At 47.1% G+C, this 21,474-nt stretch overlaps 1 protein-coding gene across 1 annotated transcript in view; it reads right to left on the minus strand.

Moving 5' to 3' along the window:
- Positions 1-8,290: 8,290 nt before the first annotated feature.
- Positions 8,291-21,474, minus strand: part of LOC141058996 (BPI fold-containing family B member 6-like) — a 78,378-nt gene continuing 65,194 nt past the window's right edge. The window contains exons 13-15 of the mRNA XM_073555219.1: positions 11,284-11,347; positions 10,996-11,078; positions 8,291-8,329 (exon numbers count right to left, since the gene is read on the minus strand). Of these exons, the coding sequence (XP_073411320.1) occupies positions 8,291-8,329; positions 10,996-11,078; positions 11,284-11,347 (186 nt within the window). The remainder of the gene's footprint in view (positions 8,330-10,995; positions 11,079-11,283; positions 11,348-21,474) is intronic.

Consider the following 21,474-nt stretch of genomic DNA (forward strand, 5'->3'; position numbering starts at 1 on the left):
TTGGGGGAGGTGGATGAGACATTAAAGGCATAGAGGTTTATCCCAATCAAATGGAATAGCAGGAATAATTTTTTTTTAAGACGTTCGGAGTTACAAAGATATTGACTATGTTAACCTTTTTTATATTTTGTCAGATATGTATGTTTCACTACTTCCATGCTCTTCACCTTCTTTTTACTTCTCCCACACTTTCTCTTTCATGATCCTCAGCAGCAGCATCTTTTTCATCAACTTCTTCTTCACCTTATTCATCTTCTTCTTCACCTTCTTCCTATTATTCTTTTTTTTACATTCTTCATATTCTTCTTATTCAACTATTATTCTTCTTCATATTCTACTTCTTCATCTTCTTCCTATTCTTCTTCTTCATCATATTCTTATTTGTGACAGGCATTCCTGTAGTTGTTATCTATAAAAGTTTGAAGATTACACCAGCCGTTCTGCCTGTCACAAAAGATTTACAACAGGATTTGTCCTCGTTCAGTTTGGCCTGCAGCAGCAGGCATTTTCCAGGGGCACCACGAGGAGGAACGGACTAACCCCCATACACTGCTTAGTCTTCTTCTGCTTATAATTTAGATAATATCTTTTCCTCTGATTTTTAGTCTTATGCTTAATGTTCTTCTGCTTTTTGTTCTTCTGCTTTTTTTTCTTCTGCTTCTTGGTCTTCTGTCTCTTGTTGTTCTGTATCTTGTTGGTTGTCTTCATGTTCTTTGTCCTCTTGGTCATCTTCTTAAGGGTCATCTTTTTGGTCTTCTTTGGGGTGGTCTTCAGGGTCATCATCAGGGAGATCCAGAGTGATTACCAAAAACCATTTCAAAAAGTTTGAACTTGGAAATGTAGCAGAAGGTACAAGAAGGCTGAGGAACTGCCGAGAACCAGCTGACGGTACTGGAACCCGGAGGGGTGGCAGAAGAAACAAGAGCCAATGGAACTACCGAGGACCAGCTGATGGTACTGGAACCCGGTTACTAAGCAGGAGGTACCTGTGCTAGAAAGCACTACCAAGGACCAGCAGACGTTGCTGGAACTCGGATACCGAGAAGGAGGCACCTAAGCCAAAGGCACTGCTGAGAACCGGCTGACGGTGCTGGAACCCGGATGGGTAGCAGAAGGCACCCATGAAAAACAAAATTGCAGGGCCACGAGCCGGCCGCAGTTACCAAAACCCACAGTCCTACAGGGGGTGCTTGTCCTATTGGCACTACGGAACCAGCCTTTATTGCCAGAACCCGCAGCCCACATAGGAAGCACCTACACTGCAGGCACCATAGAGTCGGCTAACCTGACCGCAACACAACAGGACAATGTATTGGTGCCAAAGTGACGTTGACACTTCCCTGAAAAAGCTGACAGTGTTGGAACCCGGAGGGGCTGCAGAAGGAACAAGAGCCAATGGCACTACCGAGGACCAGCTGACGGTACTGGAACCCGGATGGATAGCAGAAGCTACAAGAGCCAATGGCACTACCGAGGACCAGCTGACGGTACTGGAACCCGGTTACTAAGCAGGAGGTACCTGTGCTAGAAAGCACTACCAAGGACCAGCAGACGTTGCTGGAACTCGGATACCGAGATGGAGGCACCTAAGCCAAAGGCACTGCCGAGAACCAGCTGACGGTGCTGGAACCCGGATGGGTAGCAGAAGGTACCCATGAAAAACAAAGTTGCAAGGCCACGAGCCGGCCGCAGTTACCAAAACTCACAGTCCTACAGGGGGTGCTTGTCCTATTGGCACTACGGAACCAGCCTTTATTGCCAGAACCCGCAGCCCACATAGGAAGCACCTAAACTGCAGGCAACATAGAGTCAGCTAACCAAGCCGCAACATGACAGGACAACGTGTTGGTGACAAAGTGACATTGACACCTCCCGGAAACAGCTGGCGCGCTGGAACCAGGCTGGCCAGGAAGGACTACCTGTGCCAAAGACACTTCTAAGCAGCAACTGGCGGTGTTGGAGCCCAGGGACTACAGTTCAAACAGAGTGGAGGAAGAGTCCTAATTGCAGCAAGTTTAAAATCTTTAGTTGTGTGAGTGTGGACAGAGCAGGAGACATTGCCGTACACACAGCTGGGGATCAGCTGACATTACTGAACCCCAATAACACTGGAGCATATGTTGACTGTGCAGTTCTGAGCAGCAACTGGCGGTGTTGGAGCCCAGGATCAATCATGGTGTAGGCTGAGGCCTACTTGGAGCAAGTTTAAAATCTGATGTAGTCTGATTTTGGAGGGAGCAGGAGATATTGCCGGACACACAGCAGGGGAGCAGCTGGCGTTACTGAACCCCACTAACACAGGAGCTAGTGTTTATTTCTGTGCAGACGGCACTTCTGAGCAACAACTGGTGGTGTTGGAGCCCAGGATCAACCATGGTGTAGGCTGAGGCCTACTTGGAGCAAGTTTAAAATCTGATGTAGTTTGAATGTGGAGGGAGCAGGAGATATTGCTGTACACACAGCAGGGGAGCAGCTGACGTTACTGAACCCCACTAACACAGGAGCTAGTGTTTTACTCTGTGCAGACGGCACTTCTGAGCAACAACTGGCGGTGTTGGAGCCCAGGGTCAATCATGGAGTAGGCTGAGGCTTACTTGGAGCAAGTTTAATATCTGATGTAGTTTGAATGTGGAGGGAGCAGGAGACATTGCCGTACACACAGCAGGGGAGCAGCTGCCGATACTGAACCCCACTAACACTGGAGCTAGTATTTTTTTCTGTGCAGACAGCACTTCTGAGCAACAACTGGCGGTGTTGGAGCCCAGGGATTACATTTCAGGTGGTAGAAACATGAACACAACAGGAGACCTGGCTACTGTTGCCAACCAATTATTTAATCTGGAAGAGGACTGGAAAATTCAGGCGAGATCCAGGCCTTTTTCATTTTCAGAAAAGTAAGCCGGTCAACGTTATCGGAGGATAGTCGCATGCGACGGTCTGTTAGTACACCACCTGCGGCACTAAAGACGCATTCCGATAATACACTGGCAGCAGGGCAAGCCAGCATGCTAAGCTCTGGCCAGGTATCCAGCTTAGAGACCCAAAACTTGAAGGGGGAAGAGCCGTCTGGGAGTACATTGAGAGGGCAAGACATGTAGACTGTCACCATCTGACGGAAACATTGCCTCCTGCTGACTGGAGCCATCTGTGATGGTGCAGACATTTGTGGCGGGCACACAAAACTTTGCCACATTTTGGTCATACTGGTCTTGCCTTGTGCTGAGGCGCTGCTTCTGCTCCCTCTTTGTGCAGAGCTTCCTCCACTGCCTCGACGCACAGAGCTGCTTTGTAAAGCACTATCAGCACTGCTCTCTGGTAGAATGGAGAACATGATGGAATGCACCAGTGTGTCTTGGTACTCCCGCATTTTACGCTTCCGGTTCAACGGTGTTATGAGGCTTTGTAAGTTGTCCCTGTAGAGAGGATCTAGGAGGGTGTACACCCAATAATCAGTCGTGTTGAGAATGTGGGCAATGCGGCGGTCGTTTCTCAGGCACTGCAGCATGAAATCAACCATGTGCTGCAGATTCCCAACTGCCCAAGAAACGCTGTCCCCTGCTTGAGGCGTCATCTCTGCCTGCTCTGCTTCACCCCACCCTCGCTCATAATTACTGACTACTAGAGCATTGTGTACTTCCCTCCTCTGGAGAGATGTCTTCCTCCTCCATTGACTCCTCCTTATCCTCCTCACAAAGTGTCCCCTACCTAGGCCTTTGTGAGGAACCATGTTGCGCAGACTGTCCAGAAGCAGATGGCATTTGTGACTCCTCATCCTCCACCTCTTCCAAAACCTCCTCCCTTAGTGCCTGCAGTGTTTTTTGAAGCAGGCAGATAAGGGGGACAGTCATGCTGACTAGTGCATCATCTGCACTCGCCATCCACATGGAATCATCGAAGGCACACAAAACATGGCAGATGTCCTTCATTGAGGCCCACTCAGTGGTGGAGAAGTGTGACCGGCGCGCAGTGCGACTTGTTTGTGCCTGATGCAGCTGGTACTCCATTACTGCTGCCTGCTGCTCACACAACCGCTCCAACATATGAAACGTTGAATTCCACCTGGTGGGTAGGTCACATATGATGCGATGTTCCGGAAGGCGGAATCGGCGCTGCAGAGCTGCAATGCGCGATCTTGCCATGCTGGAACGCCGCAAATGAGCGAACTCTATGTGGACCTTGTGCAGCAGTGCATCAAGATCCGGATAGTCCCTCAGAAAGCTCTGCACGACCAAGTTGAGCACATGTGCCAGACATGGGATGTGAGTGAGGTTGCCTAGGCACAGAGCTGCCACCAGATTTCGGCCATTGTCACACACTACCAAGCCTGACTGAAGATTCACTGGCACAAACCACACGTCGCTCTCCTGCTTGATGGCATTCCAGAGCTCCTGCGCTGTGTGGCTTCGATTCCCCAAAGAAATTAATTTCAGTACGGCCTGTTGACGTTTGGCCACGGCTGTGCTCATATCGGTTGTAACAGGTAAGCGTTCACGGGTCCATGTGGAGGTAGACCGTGACGGCTCCTGCAGCGCTGATTCTGAGGAACTGGAGTATGAGGAGGAGTCAATGTGTACAGACTGGATTCCTGCAATCCTTGGAGTTGGAAGAACACGTACAGCGCCACTCTCAAGATCTATACCCGGCTCCACAACATTGACCCAATGGGCAGTGAGGGAAAGGTATCATCCCTGTCCATGGTTACTGGTCCACGCATCGGTGGTCAGGTGGACCTTGCTACTGACGGCGTTTAGTAGCGCATGTTTAATTTTTCCCTCCACATGCTTTTGCAGGGCAGGGACGGCTTGCCTGCTGAAATAAAGGTGGCTGGGTACGGTGTATTGTGGGACTGCCAATGCCATGAAGTTACGGAAGGTGTCAGTCTCCACCAGCCTGAATGACAGCATTTCAAGGGCCAGTAGTTTTGCAATGCCAGCATTCACAGCCTGTGCTCGGGGATGGTTTGCCGAGTATGGCCGCCTTTTCTCCCATGCCTGTGCTACCGATGGCTGTAGAGTGGCCTAGGAGCGTGAGGATGACAGGGAACGTGGTGCTGTGGGTGGAATGTCACTGTGTCTCTGGACAACAGTGCCAGAGGTTCTTCCATGGCGATCCTGTGAGGAAGCCGAACCAGCTGTGTGTGAGCTGGAGGATGAGGCTACAACACGAGCTGAAGAGGTGGTAGGTGGTGCTGTAGGTTGGCCTATGTCTTCAGTGTGTCTTTGTAACTCCACCACATGCTTGGTCCGCACATGTTTCCACATATTTGTGGTATTGAGGTTGCTGACACTTTTCCCTCTTTTGACTTTCTGATTACACAGCTTGCAGTTGACAAAGCAAATGTCATCTGCAACTGTGTCAAAAAAGGACCACGCACTGCAAGTCCTGGGAGCGCCCGTTTTGGGTTTTGGAAGAGGAATGTTCCTAATGGGTGCTGAAGTGGAGGCTACAGGCAACCAAGTCTGCCCCCTCCCTCTCCCTCTGGTTTTGGCCGTTCGGGGAATCTCTTCCTCAGAGCTGCTCCCACCACCTTCCTGTTCCTCACGCCATGATGGGTCAAGGACCTCATCATCTACACTCCCCTCTTCAAACACCTGCTTCTCCTGGGTTGTCTCGCCAGCACCGTACGCAATAGAAAGTTGCACCTGTGTCTCGTCATCATCTGATGCGTACTGAGGTGTGCTGACCATAAGCACTGGCCCACCCGCCTCTTCAGATTCAGAGGGACAAAGAAGTTGCGCATCACTGCTTACTCCCTCTTCTTCACATTCTAGAATGCTGCTTGGCTGGCCCCCTGTTTCCAAGCAAAGAGATTCAGAGAACAGAAGTAGAAATGGCTCCTGTCCAGGGCTCTCTGACTGCCTGGGCAATTTGGCAGGTGGTGAAGAGACAGATGGTTGCTCTTCAGTGCTCGTGTCCTGAGAGGATGTGGAAGTAATTGAAGTCGATGCGCTAGCTGCCATCCATCTGACAACGGCTTCAATTTGTTCGTCCCGCTGCAGTGGGGTACGGCGAGGTCCTGCAAAGCTACGCATAAAGGATTGCTCCCTGGTAAAACTGGGGGATGCTGAGTCACTGGTGCCCACAGCAGGCACAGAATCCCCATGTCCTCTCCCTGCTGAAACTCCACGCCCACGACCACGTGCCTTACTCCCTGCCTTCTTCATCTTGGTAGACTGATAAAGATAGGCAGAAAAGTACTAAGGGGGGGGGGGGCTAGTGTGCTTATACCTGAACAGCTGCTAACAGGTATAAGAAACACTAATTTTATAAAGTGTGTGGACTACACTTTAATATGAGCTAATGCTGCAGCCTAGTGGAGTGTTTGGTGAACTTTATTTACGTGTTTTTTTTAAAAAAACAAAAAGGATGTGACCAAAGATGTAAAAACGATAGTATCACAAACTTTTTGGAGCTACTACAATGCAGGAAGGTAACCTACAATGCAATAGATGAGGCTCCAATAAATAGGCTAATACTAATCTGGCTGGGGCTGCAGGGCACAAGCCAGAAAAAAGGCTCCTCTATCTACTCCTATTTGCAACCAATCTAGCTGGATACAGATGGAAACACACTAATAGGAGAAATTCAGGAAAAATAAGGAGCACTACAGCAAAAAAGGACAATGTATGAGGCAGTGAAGCACGCTGAGCGGACTACAACTAGAGGTGGCCGCAGAACACACTACAGCGTGAGCTGGACTCACACACAGAGACCTCACAGACAGCTGTGAACAGTGCAGAGAACTGTGCACTAGCACTGAAAGGCTGCAGAAAGGCTCCGCTATCTACTTCTATATAGTGTTTGCAACCAATGTAGATGGATACGGATGGATGCACATTAATAGGAGAATTAATGAAAAATGAGCAGCAATAAAACAAAAATAAATATGTATGAGGCAGTGACGCACGGTGAGCGACCTACAACCAGAGATGGCTGCAGAACACACTACAGCATGTGCTGCACTCACAGACCTTGCAGACAGCTGTGAACAGCCCTGCAAGGCAAAAGAAAGCTTCTCACAGGGGTTGCTAAACTAGCCTGGGTAAAGCACAATTTAGCAAATTGATATTTCTAACTGTCCCTCAGAGTCACAAGAGCACCGTCCTGTCCCTAACTGAATTCACAGCAGAGTGAACCCAAAATGGCGGTGGCGGCTTTTATAGTGCATCTTGACATTTCAGCAGCCAATCACAGCCATGCCATTAGTTAACATGCCTACATGCCTAACAGGATGTGCCCACACTTCTTAGGATTCCTCATTGGCTGAATCAAATCAAACTGTCTCATAGCATTATGGGAACTTCCGATTCCGGTATTCGATATGCAAAAAGTATCGGAACTCAGTATCGGAATTCCGATACCGCAAATATCGGCTGATACCCGATATTTGCGGTATCGGAATGCTCAACACTACCTTTGACTATTTCACAACCATGTGGCACATTTTTGCAGGCCTTCCCAGTCCCAATTTTTTTATGCAGAGATTACAGGGTTGTATTGCATCTAATAATAGGAAGAAATGCACCAGTTAAACAAGGATCATGCTGGATTGTGACATTCACCAGTATTCATGTTAGGGAGCACTGAAGAAGTAGATTGGCTATGCTTACCTCTTACTTTTGCTGTACTTATGTCAGCCAAATGAATGCTTTGCAGGAAATGTCCCTCAGAGGTTTCTGAGGGGCTGCAGTAGGTGTGGATGGGCAAAGTCCACAATTTTAAAGATCACATGTTTTGTTTTGAACAATTTTCTTGGCCTGCACCCTTTAATCATTTCTCTAAAGTTGGCATTTTTTAATTTATATAGCAGTTCTGACAATTCTCTTCACTTCCAGGCTCCACTGATCTCTTACCAGGGAAGTAAAGATTGCTGTATTAAACATTTTATTGAAAGAATGTCAATTTTCAAATTATGGAAAGGTTATGCAATTGGACAAAAAGAGAGGCCGATAGAAAGATTTTTATTAAAGGAAAATGAAGATGTTACATCAAATGTAAAACATTTTGGGAAAAAAAATGCCCAAAGCATTTAATGAAAATATTTTAGTTTGACCTAGTTGCCAATAAAGTTCACCAATATATTGCATCTGAAATTAAAGGGTGAATTTAAATGCAATTTTTAAATTGCAAATAAAAAAATGTTTAGAATCAACTATTTTATTTCTTGAACCACCACTACTTTTCAATGCCTTCTAGTGTGTTGGACCTAATGGTATCAAACATGTGGCTCATCAGCTTTCATGAAAATAGTGCGTATTTGATGAATCCTTTTTTAACACAGCAAGGGACTTCAGGCTTTACAGACATTCACTGATATTAAGATTAGGTCCTAAAAAGAGATAACAAGAGATAAGAAGACTTTACTTTTTTCATATCAATGGATAATTAGATAGGTCAGTTCTTAATAATGAAACACTCCTGACACAATTTAAAGGCTGTGTTATAATTAGAGAAGTACCCATTAGGCAGAGCATGTGTGACGACATGAACATGTTGCCCACATTCCTCCTTGAAGAACATGTGAATTGTGTAATGTGAATAGTGATATGCGTTGATAATGTTTGTATGTGTAATGATTTGCATTGTTAATGATGAAGCTGTATTCTACCCAGCAACAGGTATTTGGCATGGACAGTTAAAGTTAATATTTGGAACTAGCCCAAAATGGTAGCTGAAGGGAAAGAGACAGCTTCCTGTCAGGGAGTTAGAAAGGATCGAGTGTGCATAGAAAAAGGACCTAAGGTCCAATATGAACAGTGTCGCATGACGTGGGTGTCCCTACCGAGAGGAGACAGAGAGCGAAATCCTAGCAGAAAAGAGAAAGAGAAGTCACTAAAGGAACAGGGCAATCAATATGAAACTGGACCCGGGTCAGGACTACTAGCAGTATAGTCCAGAGTTTATAACACAGTTAACAGGCCCAATAGGACTATAGTGCCAGCATCTCTGCAAGCTTCCTTCCATTCCTTGCAGGGATGCCAACTTACCGCCACAGCCGCTGCCCTGCACTCCATCCTCCTCTTCTGCTGCTGCTGCCCAGGGCACTGTGCTTAAGGTGCTTGGTCCCACCCTCTTAAAGGGACAGCATGTGCCATCCTAAAGTGTTCTCAGCCAAAGCTGGGAGACATTTATTATTTAAGGCACCTCCACCACATGCAAGGTGCCTAAGCAATGTGTAAAGTTACTCTTCTGCACGCTTGCTAATTGTCAGGTCCCCAGTACCTGCCAGTCCATTTACCTGTACTGTACCTGTTCTGCCCATACTTGCCTTTTGTCCTTGCAATCCAGCCGTGCCCGCCAGCACCTGCCTAGATATCAACCAGTGCCCATCTGTGTAACAGCCTGCAAATTCCAGTGCCTATCTGTACACCAGCCATACCCACCAGCATCTGTGGTTCCTGTGTTCATGCCGTACCAGCTGTACTCTCATTCCGGGCCATTTCAGCTACCTGTCCCTTGGGGGTCAGCTGCCATGAGTCTGAGGTCTGTCCTGGTGTAACACCTGGTGTTCATCAGAAGCCAAGCCTAATTCCACCACTAGGGGCTCTAGTGAAATGTCAGGTGCTCATCTAGTGATGCCCCTCCACGTTCTCCTCGGACCAAGGTACAGTGGTTCCACCACTACCTTTACAGGAACAGCATGTGTAAGACAAAGAGAGGCCCAGGCATGAGTTCCAAAGCATCAGAGGCAGATGAGATAGGTAAAGGCCATACTGGTAGCTCTTCTAATTGGAAAAGGACGTGGAATTGCGGGTTGAGCATAGGACTCCTACAAACTGGACTGTTGTACTGAGCTTGGCTGTAGTAACATAAAGCGGAAAGGGGCAGATAAAGGACATGTGAGAAAAGGAATATGTGTGGAAAATGCTCTGTATTGTAAAAGAAACGTTCATCAAGATATAACGTTCATCAAGATATGTTCCTGCTACTTCTTGCTTATAATCCCTAACAAGTTCCCGTTCAGTAAAAAAAATTTTTTCTTGAACTATGGTCTACCTCATTGAACTATGAAACATCTGGTGCTGGCAAACCAGTGCTATCGGTTACATGCAGCCGGCACGGGATCTTACACCCAGCTGGCACAGGTCCACACATCCAGCAAGCTCCCCCACCTTTATGCAACGTTGCGAGGTGTAAGAGACAAGTACCTCGCCCACGGCTGCTGCCCACTCCATGTTACACATGACATGCTACACATGACTAAGCTGTTCCCTGAATATCTGTGTCAGACACTGCCTCCTGAAAACAGAGCAGCTATGCCCAAGGTGTTCCAGACCTCAAAAGTATGTGAATGGATAGAATTGCCATTCAAAACCGAATTTCCTCTGGCCCATCCCTGAGACCCCTTTCTGAAGATACATACAGGTTTCAGTTACTGCTTTTATCTTATATTTATTGCATATCTAGAGGGGAAAGATTCTGCTGCAGCTAGTCATCTCTCAGCTAGACACAAAACAGTAATGAGAAGTAGGGAGGGGGATATGGCTAATCTCCTGCAATATCTTATTTTTACCAGTGTACTACTTGCCTGTTTTAATTGCATTAAGAGACAAGATGGGATAAAATAATGAGGAACAATTGCTGATCTTATTTATTATGGAGTGTGTATATATGTATATACAGAAACACATTTTTATTTTATTTTTAGTCCAATCATGTGGTTCCAGAAATATTATGGACCTTTATATTCAGTGATCATTTTTATGGTCTTTATAAAGGGGCTGTGGCTCACAGGGTAATTATATGAGCCACACTCCACTGGAACAGCTTAAAGACAGTCCTGTGAGCAATGTCCCCTTGATAAATATCATAAAAATTTGTACAAAATTAAAAGGCTCATATCTTGACATCTGTATGATGGATGTTATAAAAACAAAAAAAAGAATACTGAGGGGATCAGAGGGAATAAAATCTTTTAAACTTTTAAACCTAATAATATGTCTTCTTTAAGGGTATCTACTATAGCATTTGTCAGTGATGATTCTACTGTATTACCTTATATATTTCAATTTGACCATTAGCCAAATTGATATCCAGTTTCTGCAAGACGTCAGGAATGGGAATTGGTTGAAGTATACCTACAATCAAAAAAAATTTACATTTATTTGCATATTTCTTGAAGAGTTTTGTAAAATTGTATTAAATGTGTCTGTGTTGACATCATCAGTTTGCCTGTTATGTCCTTGTACAGAACATATTTGGGGTCATTAATATCTAGTCCAGTAGAAATTGGGGAGGTCTATACAGTGCAGAAGTAATACTAACCAGAAAGTAACAGCTTACCATTTATAGCGGGGGTGTACAGTGTGTTGATCATAGACTTTATAAACTCATTTAAGTCTTGCACCTGGATTAAAGATATAAAGTAACATTGGTGTGGGTAAATATGTGTATTCAACCATATATAATTAAAAAGTACTTTTTACATTTCATACATCAATCTTCTATATGTTGTATAGGAAATTGTACCATGTTGCTAAAATTATAAGAATCAAAATTCCTTTCTTTAACAATACATGCAAAAATGGAAATTTGGGATGACAGAAACCATATACACTCTTTTCAAGGATGGCAAAAAATCACAGGGAAAACAATGTATATATTAATTGATTTATACAGTCCTGCTCACCATTATTTGCATTTATTAATTAGTGGTCCAAAGTAATAGAACAATAAAACATTGTTTTTCAACTTACATATTACAATTTCAAAGAAGAAACAGAATAAACAGCATGTGCAGCAAAAAAAAAAGGCACCCCTAATTAATACTTGTTGTACACCCTCTGGCATGGATGACAGCCTCTGTTTCTTGCAGCCATCTATGAGCTTCTTGCACTTCTCAGCTGGTATTTTCTCCCAGTGTTCCTTTGCAGTTTAAGCTCCTGAATGAATGTTTGCAGGGTTCTTTTTCCCAATGGCAGATTTCAGCCCACCCCTAAGATTTTCAATGGGATTGAGGTCAGGACTAGAGTTGAGCGAAACGGGTCGAAAAATTTCAAAAGTCACCGACTTTTGGCAAAGTCGGGTTTCATGAAACGAAACCCGACCCTAGGATGAGATCGGCCACGAGGTCGGCGACTTACGCGCCAAAGTTGCGTTTCAAAAGTTTGTTTTGCGCTCTTTTTCAGCCAATCAGGATCCACGGACACTGTGGGCAACGTGATGACATAGGCAGGGGTCACCACCATCTTTCAGAAGGGCATGCAAGTGATTGGCTTGCTTTGGTGGGCGTCACAGGGGGTATAAAAGGGCGTGCACGCCGACCACCATCTTACTTCTGCCGATCTCAGTATAGGGAGAGGTTGCTGCTGATTCTGTAGGGAGAGCGTTAGGCAGGGAAGAAGACAAAAAAACTGCTTCTGCTGCTAGCGATTTGGCCTGTACAACACACCAGTCACTGTGTGTGCAGTGCAAGGGGAGGCTATATAGTGGTGTATCAGTGGTGTTGGTTGTTGGGCTGCCTTCTAAGGCTTCCTGACATTCCTGCATTGCTGTTTACCCACTGCTCCGCAAACTGCTTTTTTAAAAGCAATCCCAATTTTTTTTTTTGTCCTGCTGAGAAGAAAAAAAAACTGCTTCTGCTGCTAGCGATTTGGCCTGTACAACACACCAGTCACTGTGTGTGCAGTGCAAGGGGAGGCTATATAGTGGTGTATCAGTGGTGTTGGTTGTTGGGCTGCCTTCTAAGGCTTCCTGACATTCCTGCATTGCTGTTTACCCACTGCTCCGCAAACTGCTTTTTTAAAAGCAATCCCAATTTTTTTTTTTGTCCTGCTGAGAAGAAAAAAAAACTGCTTCTGCTGCTAGCGATTTGGCCTGTACAACACACCAGTCACTGTGTGTGCAGTGCAAGGGGAGGCTATATAGTGGTGTATCAGTGGTGTTGGTTGTTGGGCTGCCTTCTAAGGCTTCCTGACATTCCTGCATTGCTGTTTACCCACTGCTCCGCATACTGCTTTTTTAAAAGCAATCCCAATTTTTTTTTTTGTCCTGCTGAGAAGAAAAAAAAACTGCTTCTGCTGCTAGCGATTTGGCCTGTACAACACACCAGTCACTGTGTGTGCAGTGCAAGGGGAGGCTATATAGTGGTGTATCAGTGGTGTTGGTTGTTGGGCTGCCTTCTAAGGCTTCCTGACATTCCTGCATTGCTGTTTACCCACTGCTCCGCAAACTGCTTTTTTAAAAGCAATCCCAATTTTTTTTTTTGTCCTGCTGAGAAGAAAAAAAAACTGCTTCTGCTGCTAGCGATTTGGCCTGCACAACACACCAGTCACTGTGTGTGCAGTGCAAGGGGAGGCTATATAGTGGTGTATCAGTGGTGTTGGTTGTTGGGCTGCCTTTTAAAGCTTCCTGACAGGCTGGCATTGCTGTTTACCCACTGCTCTGCAAACTGCTTTTTTAAAAGCAATCCAATCTCCCTTATCCTCTAGTCACTTTTGTCACAGCTGTGCCATCGAGCCCGTGACATAGCGCTCAGATATCAGTGGGCCTCACACAATCCAAAAGTGTCCAGTGTCCACAAGTGTCTGCAGAAATTCAAAATCTCCCTTATCCTCTCGTCACTTTTGTCACAGCTGTGCCATCGAGCCTGTGACATAGCGCTCAGATATCAGTGGCCCTCACACAATCCAAAAGTGTCCAGTGTCCACAAGTGTCTGCAGAAATTCAAAATCTCCCTTATCCTCTAGTCACTTTGGTCACAGCTGTGCCATCGAGCCTGTCACATAGCGCTCAGATATTCATTGGGCCTCACACAATCCAAAAGTGTCCAGTGTCCACAAGTGTGTGCAGAAATTCAAAATCTCCCTTATCCTCTAGTCACTTTGGTCACAGCTGTGCCATCGAGCCTGTCACATAGCGCTCAGATATTCATTGGGCCTCACACAATCCAAAAGTGTCCAGTGTCCACAAGTGTGTGCAGAAATTCAAAATCTCCCTTATCCTCTCGTCACTTTTGTCACAGCTGTGCCATCGAGCCTGTGACATAGCACTCAGATATCAGTGGGCCTCACACAATCCAAAAGTGTCCAGTGTCCACAAGTGTCTGCAGAAATTCAAAATCTCCCTTATCCTCTCGTCACTTTTGTCACAGCTGTGCCATCGAGCCTATCACATAGCGCTCAGATATTCATTGGGCCTCACACAATCCAAAAGTGTCCAGTGTCCACAAGTGTGTGCAGAAATTCAAAATCTCCTTTATCCTCTAGTCACTTTGGTCACAGCTGTGCCATCGAGCCTGTCACATAGCTCTCAGATATTCATTGAGCCTCACACAATCCAAAAGTGTCCAGTGTCCACAAGTGTCTGCAGAAATTCAAAATCTCCCTTATCCTCTCGTCACTTTTGTCACAGCTGTGCCATCGAGCCTTTCACATAGCGCTCAGATATCAGTGGGCCTCACACAATCCAAAAGTGTCCAGTGTCCACAAGTGTCTGCAGAAATTCAAAATCTCCCTTATCCTCTCGTCACTTTTGTCACAGCTGTGCCATCGAGCCTGTGACATAGCGCTCAGATATCAGTGGCCCTCACACAATCCAAAAGTGTCCAGTGTCCACAAGTGTCTGCAGAAATTCAAAATCTCCCTTATCCTCTCGTCACTTTTTTCACAGCTGTGCCATCGAGCCTGTCACATAGCGCTCAGATATCAGTGGGCCTCACACAATCCAAAAGTGTCCAGTGTCCACAAGTGTCTGCAGAAATTCAAAATCTCCCTTATCCTCTAGTCACTTTGGTCACAGCTGTGCCATCGAGCCTGTCACATAGCGCTCAGATATTCATTGGGCCTCACACAATCCAAAAGTGTCCAGTGTCCACAAGTGTGTGCAGAAATTCAAAATCTCCCTTATCCTCTCGTCACTTTTGTCACAGCTGTGCCATCGAGCCTGTGACATAGCGCTCAGATATCAGTGGGCCTCACACAATCCAAAAGTGTCCAGTGTCCACAAGTGTCTGCAGAAATTCAAAATCTCCCTTATCCTCTCATCACTTTTGTCACAGCTGTGCCATCGAGCCTGTCACATAGCGCTCAGATATCAGTGGGCCTCACACAATCCAAAAGTGTCCAGTGTCCACAAGTGTCTGCAGAAATTCAAAATCTCCCTTATCCTCTCGTCACTTTTGTCACAGCTGTGCCATCGAGCCTGTGACATAGCGCTCAGATATCAGTGGCCCTCACACAATCCAAAAGTGTCCAGTGTCCACAAGTGTCTGCAGAAATTCAAAATCTCCCTTATCCTCTCGTCACTTTTGTCACAGCTGTGCCATCGAGCCTGTGACATAGCGCTCAGATATCAGTGGCCCTCACACAATCCAAAAGTGTCCAGTGTCCACAAGTGTCTGCAGAAATTCAAAATTTCCCCTGTCCTATAGACACCTTGTACCTTGTTTTACATTACTATATAGTTTGTTGGATTTTGTCTACATTTCTACCAAAAATGAGGAAGGCTGGTGGAAGAGGCCGTGGAATTGGGCGGGGGTTGGCAGCTGGTAATGATGGTTTTGGTGGTGGATCTGATGGTAGTGGCAAGAGCAAAATAGGACCGAATGCAGGAGGTGTTGAGCCTGCATCATCATCTGGCTACATAAGGCCTCGAACGCTTAGTTTTCTAGGAGTTGGCAAACCGCTTTTAAAGCCAGAGCATCAGGAAAAAGTTTTGTCTTACATTGCTGACTCAGCCTCCAGTTCTATCGCCTTCTCTTCTTCAGTTGTAAAAAGTAAAAGCACTGAGTCGTCATTGGAGGCTCATGTTCATGAACCACACCTTTCCTTGTGTCCTTCACCCCAACCAAGATTGAAGGATGACGCAGGCCATACTACTGATTACTCCATGGAGCTCTTTTCACATACCATGCCTGGATTATCAAGTCAAATGGTGAATTACCCAGGCCAAGATGAATCTGACATGGAGTGCACTGATGCACAGCCGCTGATGGATGATTCTGCTGGTACATTCACTCAGAGCACTACATTGTCCTCGCAGTGTACAGAGCCAGATTCTGACCCTGATGAGACTCAGGTGCCCCTTCCCGCACACTATACCACCATACACGGTGACACAGAGGAAGGTGCACATGACATAGAAGAGGAGGTGATGGATGACCCAGTTGTTGACCCAGATTGGCATCCATTGGGGGAAGAGGGTGCTGCTTCCAATAGCTCAGATGAGGAGCATCCACAGCAGACATCGACATCGCAACAGCTGTTATCTGGCAGGCCCGGAGCACTCCAAAGACAGGTTCCAAACATCAAAAGAGTTGCTGGACAGCTTGTCCAGAGGGTCAAAAGATCACAGCGTGCTAGGCCGCAAAATGTCTGCCAAAGTAGGAAGAGTGCAGTGTGGCACTTTTTTGACCAAAATCCTGATGATCAGGCCAAGGTTATCTGTAAGAAGTGCGCAAAGACCTTTAGCCGAGGGAAAAATCTGAAAAATTTGAATACCAGTTGCATGCTTAGACATTTAACCAGCATGCACTTGCAAGCGTGGACACAACAACAAACCTCAAGTGCCACATGTGCAACTGATCACAACGAAGGTAGTCAGCAACGCTACATTGTTTCCCCCACTGTAAGCCCACCGGTTAGCACAGCAGCAAATGTTGAGGTGTCGTTGCAAGGCCACAGCAGTCAGGGAATCCCACTGTTATATCAACAAAAGACTGATTCTAGGCCATCAGAAAGAACACCAACTCCATCACCATCATCAACCCTCTCTCAGTCCGCCCTGTCCACCGCTACTTCCACCATATGCAGCTCTCAAGTCCAGCTCACCCTCCCAGACACTATGAGTAGGTCAAGAAAGTACTCAGTCTCTCATCCGCGTACACTGGGTTTGAACGCCCACATTGCCAAACTAATCTCGTTTGAGATGATGCCCTTTCGGTTGGTGGAAAGCACAGCTTTCCGCGAACTCATGGCCTATGCAGTACCACGCTATGACCTACCCAGTCGCCACTTCTTCTCTCGCAAAGCCATCCCAGCCCTCCACCATCATGTGAAAGACCGCATTGTCCATGCACTCAAGCAGTCAGTGAGCGGAAAGGTGCACCTCACAACTGATGCATGGTCCAGTCGGCATGGCCAGGGCCGTTACGTGTCCATCACTGCGCACTGGGTTAATGTGGTGGATGCAGGGTCCACAGGGGACAGCGGTGGTGGGACAGTGCTGCCTAGCCCACGGTATAGGAAACAGTTGGCTGTAGGCGTTCGACCCTCCTCCTCCTCCAGAAGCGAAAGCTCGTCCACAGAGCGCAGTCGTACGAGCACTCCATCTGCAGCTGCCACTGTTGCACACGATGTGTCCCCCTGTCGAGCAGCTAGTGGAAAGCGTCAGCAGGCTGTGTTGCAGATGATGTGTTTGGGCAGCAGACACACCGCCGAGGTGCTGGCCGAGTACTTGAAGCGACAAACTGAGTCATGGCTGGGCAGTGTACATCTTGAGGCAGGCAAGGTAGTTAGTGATAACGGCTGTAATTTTGTGGCAGCCATAGCCCTTTCAAAATTCAGCCATATACCTTGCTTGGCTCACACCTTGAACCTGGTGGTGCAGTGCTTCCTCAAAAATTATCCGGAGTTAACAGCCCTGCTCCAGAAGGTGCGAAGACTGTGCGCGCACATCGGCCGGTCTCCTGTACACTCCGTTTGTATGCAGAAGCTGCAGCGATTGCTCCACCTTCCCAATCACCGCCTCATTATCGACATTGCAACAAGGTGGAACTCCACCCTGCACATGGTGGAGCGGCTGTGCGAGCAGAGGCAGGCCATAATGCATTTGTGGGAGGATACATGGCCAGGCACTTTGAGAGCAGACATGGAGTTGACAGGTGTGCAGTGGTTGAAGCTGAAAGACCTCTGTAAAGTCCTTCAGTGTTTTGAGGAATGCACACGGCTGGTAAGCGCAGACGACGCCATCCTAAGCATGAGCATCCCACTTATGCGTCTGCTCATGCAAACTTTGACGCACCTTAAGGAGCAGGCGTCTGCAGCCAATGTTGATGAGGAGGAAGAGGAGGAGGGAATCCTTGATGACATTCAGCCATTGTCTGCTCAGGGACCTCTCCTGGACGAGGTGGAGGAAGAAGAGGAGGAGGAGGAGGATGATGGGGATGATTACTTAGGGGAGGAGGATGCATCTCGTGGGGCAAGTGAAAATGTTGGCGTGGCAAGGTCTGGTACAGGGTTTGTGCGTGACTGGAGGGATGTGGATTTGCCAGAAAGTGCTCCTCCAACCAGCACTCGCAGTGCATCATTGACACCGGGAACATTGGCCCACATGTCAGATTATGCCTTGCAGATCCTAAAAAGGGACCCACGCATTGCCAAAATGATGAACGATGACGACTACTGGTTGGCCAGCATCCTGGATCCACGCTATAAAGGCAAATTACAAAACATCATGCCACAGGAGAACCTTGACCTAATATTGGCTAATAAACAAGCAACTCTGGTAAATCGGTTGCTTGAGGCATTCCCAGCACACAGCAGCGGTGATGGTTCTCACACGAGCCGTACGGGCCGGGGGCAGCTTGGCAGAGGTGTTCGTGGTGCACACAGCAGAAGTGGCGTTGGAGACAGGGGTTTCATGACAATGTTGTGGACTGATTTTTCAAATACCGCTCACACAACTGGTAATACTGCATCGATGGAAAGTGACAGGAGACAGCAGTTGTCAACTATGGTTACAAACTACTTTTCCTCCCATATCGATGTTCTCCCACACAGGTCATTCCCCTTTGACTATTGAGCCGCTAAACTGGACACCTGGCCTGAATTGGCCCAATATGCCTTACAGGAGCTCGCTTGCCCAGCTGCAAGTGTGCTATCGGAAAGAGTCTTCAGTGCAGCTGGATCAATCCTGACAGAAAAAAGGACCCGTCTGTCAACCCAAAATGTGGATGATCTAACCTTCATTAAAATGAACCATGCATGGGTTTCCAAGGATTTTGTCCCACTTTCCCCTGATGACACATAGGGTGACAGAAAAATGGCTTGCTTTGGTCCACCTCTTCCTGGGACTTCACCTATTTCGCCTTTTGCATCAGCTGAATGTCCAACATCAACATATGCCACTTTCTAAAACTCCTTAACTGTGCTGCCCCCCCCATGGCCGGGGTCACCACCTAGCGCACGACACCGTGCAAGTGCCGTTGCCCTGGACAGGTGGGTAGGCCGCTCTTGGGTGCGGGAACTGGCACAGGGTCCCTCATAGTGCAATCAAGTGTCTCTGACGGTGGTGGTGCACACCCACCGTCAGACACACCGCCGTACTATGAGGGGCCCAGTGCCAGTACCGACGCCCACGAGTGGGCCCCCCTTGCTTGGGCAGGGCCCCAGCATTTGCAATCTTTACCTCTCCCTGCTCCTCCGCTGTGTAATCTGGGCCGTCAAATCCATACTGTGTCTGACACCGTCTGAGCCTGCCTCCTGATGTACAGACATATATTTTGAATGTGTACGCTATCCATACATGTTATCCGGGGATACGGTACCCTTTCTAACCTTTGTGCAATCACGTGCAATCCATACTGGGCCTAACACCGTCTGAGCCTGCCTCCTGATGTACAGACATATATTTTGAATGTGTACGCTATCCATACATGTTATCCGGGGATACGGTACCCTTTCTAACCTTTGTGCAATCACGTGCAATCCATACTGGGCCTAACACCGTCTGAGCCTGCCTCCTGATGTACAAACATATATTTTGAATGTGTACGCTATCCATACATGTTATCCGGGGATACGGTACCCTTTCTAACCTTTGTGCAATCACGTGCAATCCATACTGGGCGTGAGAACGGCTGGCGAGCTGTTAAGCAAGCTACAGCACCTGTGGTTTGCACACGTAAGTTTTTCATTTTTTCAGGAATGACGGTTAGGCCTAATTCCGGAACTGCGGTTGACCTGCACTTACTGGGAAATCATTGTTCGCGGGTAATAATTGTCATCAGTGATCCCCATCACTAACGTTGTTCAGCGGGTTATCTGCACCTGTAAGCGACAAACGCTGGCCTTTTCAGTGTAGCGCACATGCAGCCATGGACACACCAGTTATTGGCCAATCTCATGTGCCAGAGCCTCACGTGTCCCTCTAGTAAGCCGGACTCGGACCACGGGGCATGACGGAGTCTTGTTCGTTAACAGAATTAAGCTTGCAATGTGCGCATCTGTTCTGTATCTGGCATGGTTGAGGTTTCCCAGGTGGAGTCGAATTTAACCATAGGCTCCACTCCTGGTGGTGCCCTTCTGGACATTCCTTTAAGGTTCAGCTTTGCAACCATATTGCCCACGTAAAACAAACACTTTGCCTTCTTGAACGCTGTTTGGAGGGTCATGACTCGTGGGAATAACGCCGCCCAATCAGTTAACCTGCTAGAGAGATCGTTCGTTGCTCCCAAGCATGACATCACACTCCCTAGGAAGAAGGTTATGCCACTGTGGCGACCGTACTCCTGGGGGCGACACAAGTGCACTGATGCCCAGCCACTGCTCGATGAATCTGCTGGTACATTGACCCAGACCACTACATTCCCCTCGCACGCTACACGGCCTGAATCTGACCCTGATGAAACTCAGGTTACCCTTCCCATATACAGTTCCATCTTACACGGTGACAAAGAGGAAGCTGCAGATGAAAGTGCAGGTTCGGCCCACCCGCCATCAGACACACCACCGTACTATCAGGGGCCCTGTGCCAGTGCCGTCGCCAACGAGTGGGCCCCCCTGCTTGCTCAGGATCACAGCACTTGCAAAGTTGAAATACTGTGCAGTGAGATGGAAGATGGGGACGACGAGGAGTCCAGACAAGTACAGGGATTCCCTAGCGAGGAGACTTATTTGATTGTTTTCAATGTTGGGACAGCAATTTTTGGGGAGCACTATACTCTGGAGAATGATAGATGGTGCCCACCATACACTGTAACATTCCAAAGGTGGACATCGGACACTGGAGCAGCATTTACAGGGCCCATTATACACTAGAGCATTAGAAATGGGGCCCATTATGTTTGGAGCATTATTTGGGCCCATAAGACAGTGGAGGTTCATCCATGGGGACCAACATATACTGTAGCATTATGTGGAGCTCATCATATACTGTTTCAAACATTATATGGGACCAATGATTCTGTATGGAGAAATAGATGGGCCTCGTCTTGAGATGTAAAAAGTGAAGTATTTTTCATTGTACTATACCGCTATTTCTCTGCCGTATCGGAGCATGATGAGTTGTGGTATGTGTTAAAGGGGCGCTCTTTCGCCCAGGGCACATAAAAACCTGGAGCCAGCCCTACCCCCCACAACTTTAGACAAATAACCCCCATTTTTCAGTGCGTAACTTGTATTATGAAGTTAATTAAGGTTGACAAGCTTAAGTAAGAAGAATTGATGCTTTTGGCATTCAAATGGGCACTGTAGGTCTGTTTCCTGTCCTCCTCTCACTGCCGACTTTTATTCCCCATTGACTTACATTGGGTTT

The sequence above is a fragment of the Dendrobates tinctorius genome, unplaced genomic scaffold (genome assembly GCF_039654945.1).
Source record: "Dendrobates tinctorius isolate UK_male_01 unplaced genomic scaffold, ASM3965494v1 ptg000223l, whole genome shotgun sequence".
Taxonomy (NCBI): Eukaryota; Metazoa; Chordata; class Amphibia; order Anura; family Dendrobatidae; genus Dendrobates; species Dendrobates tinctorius.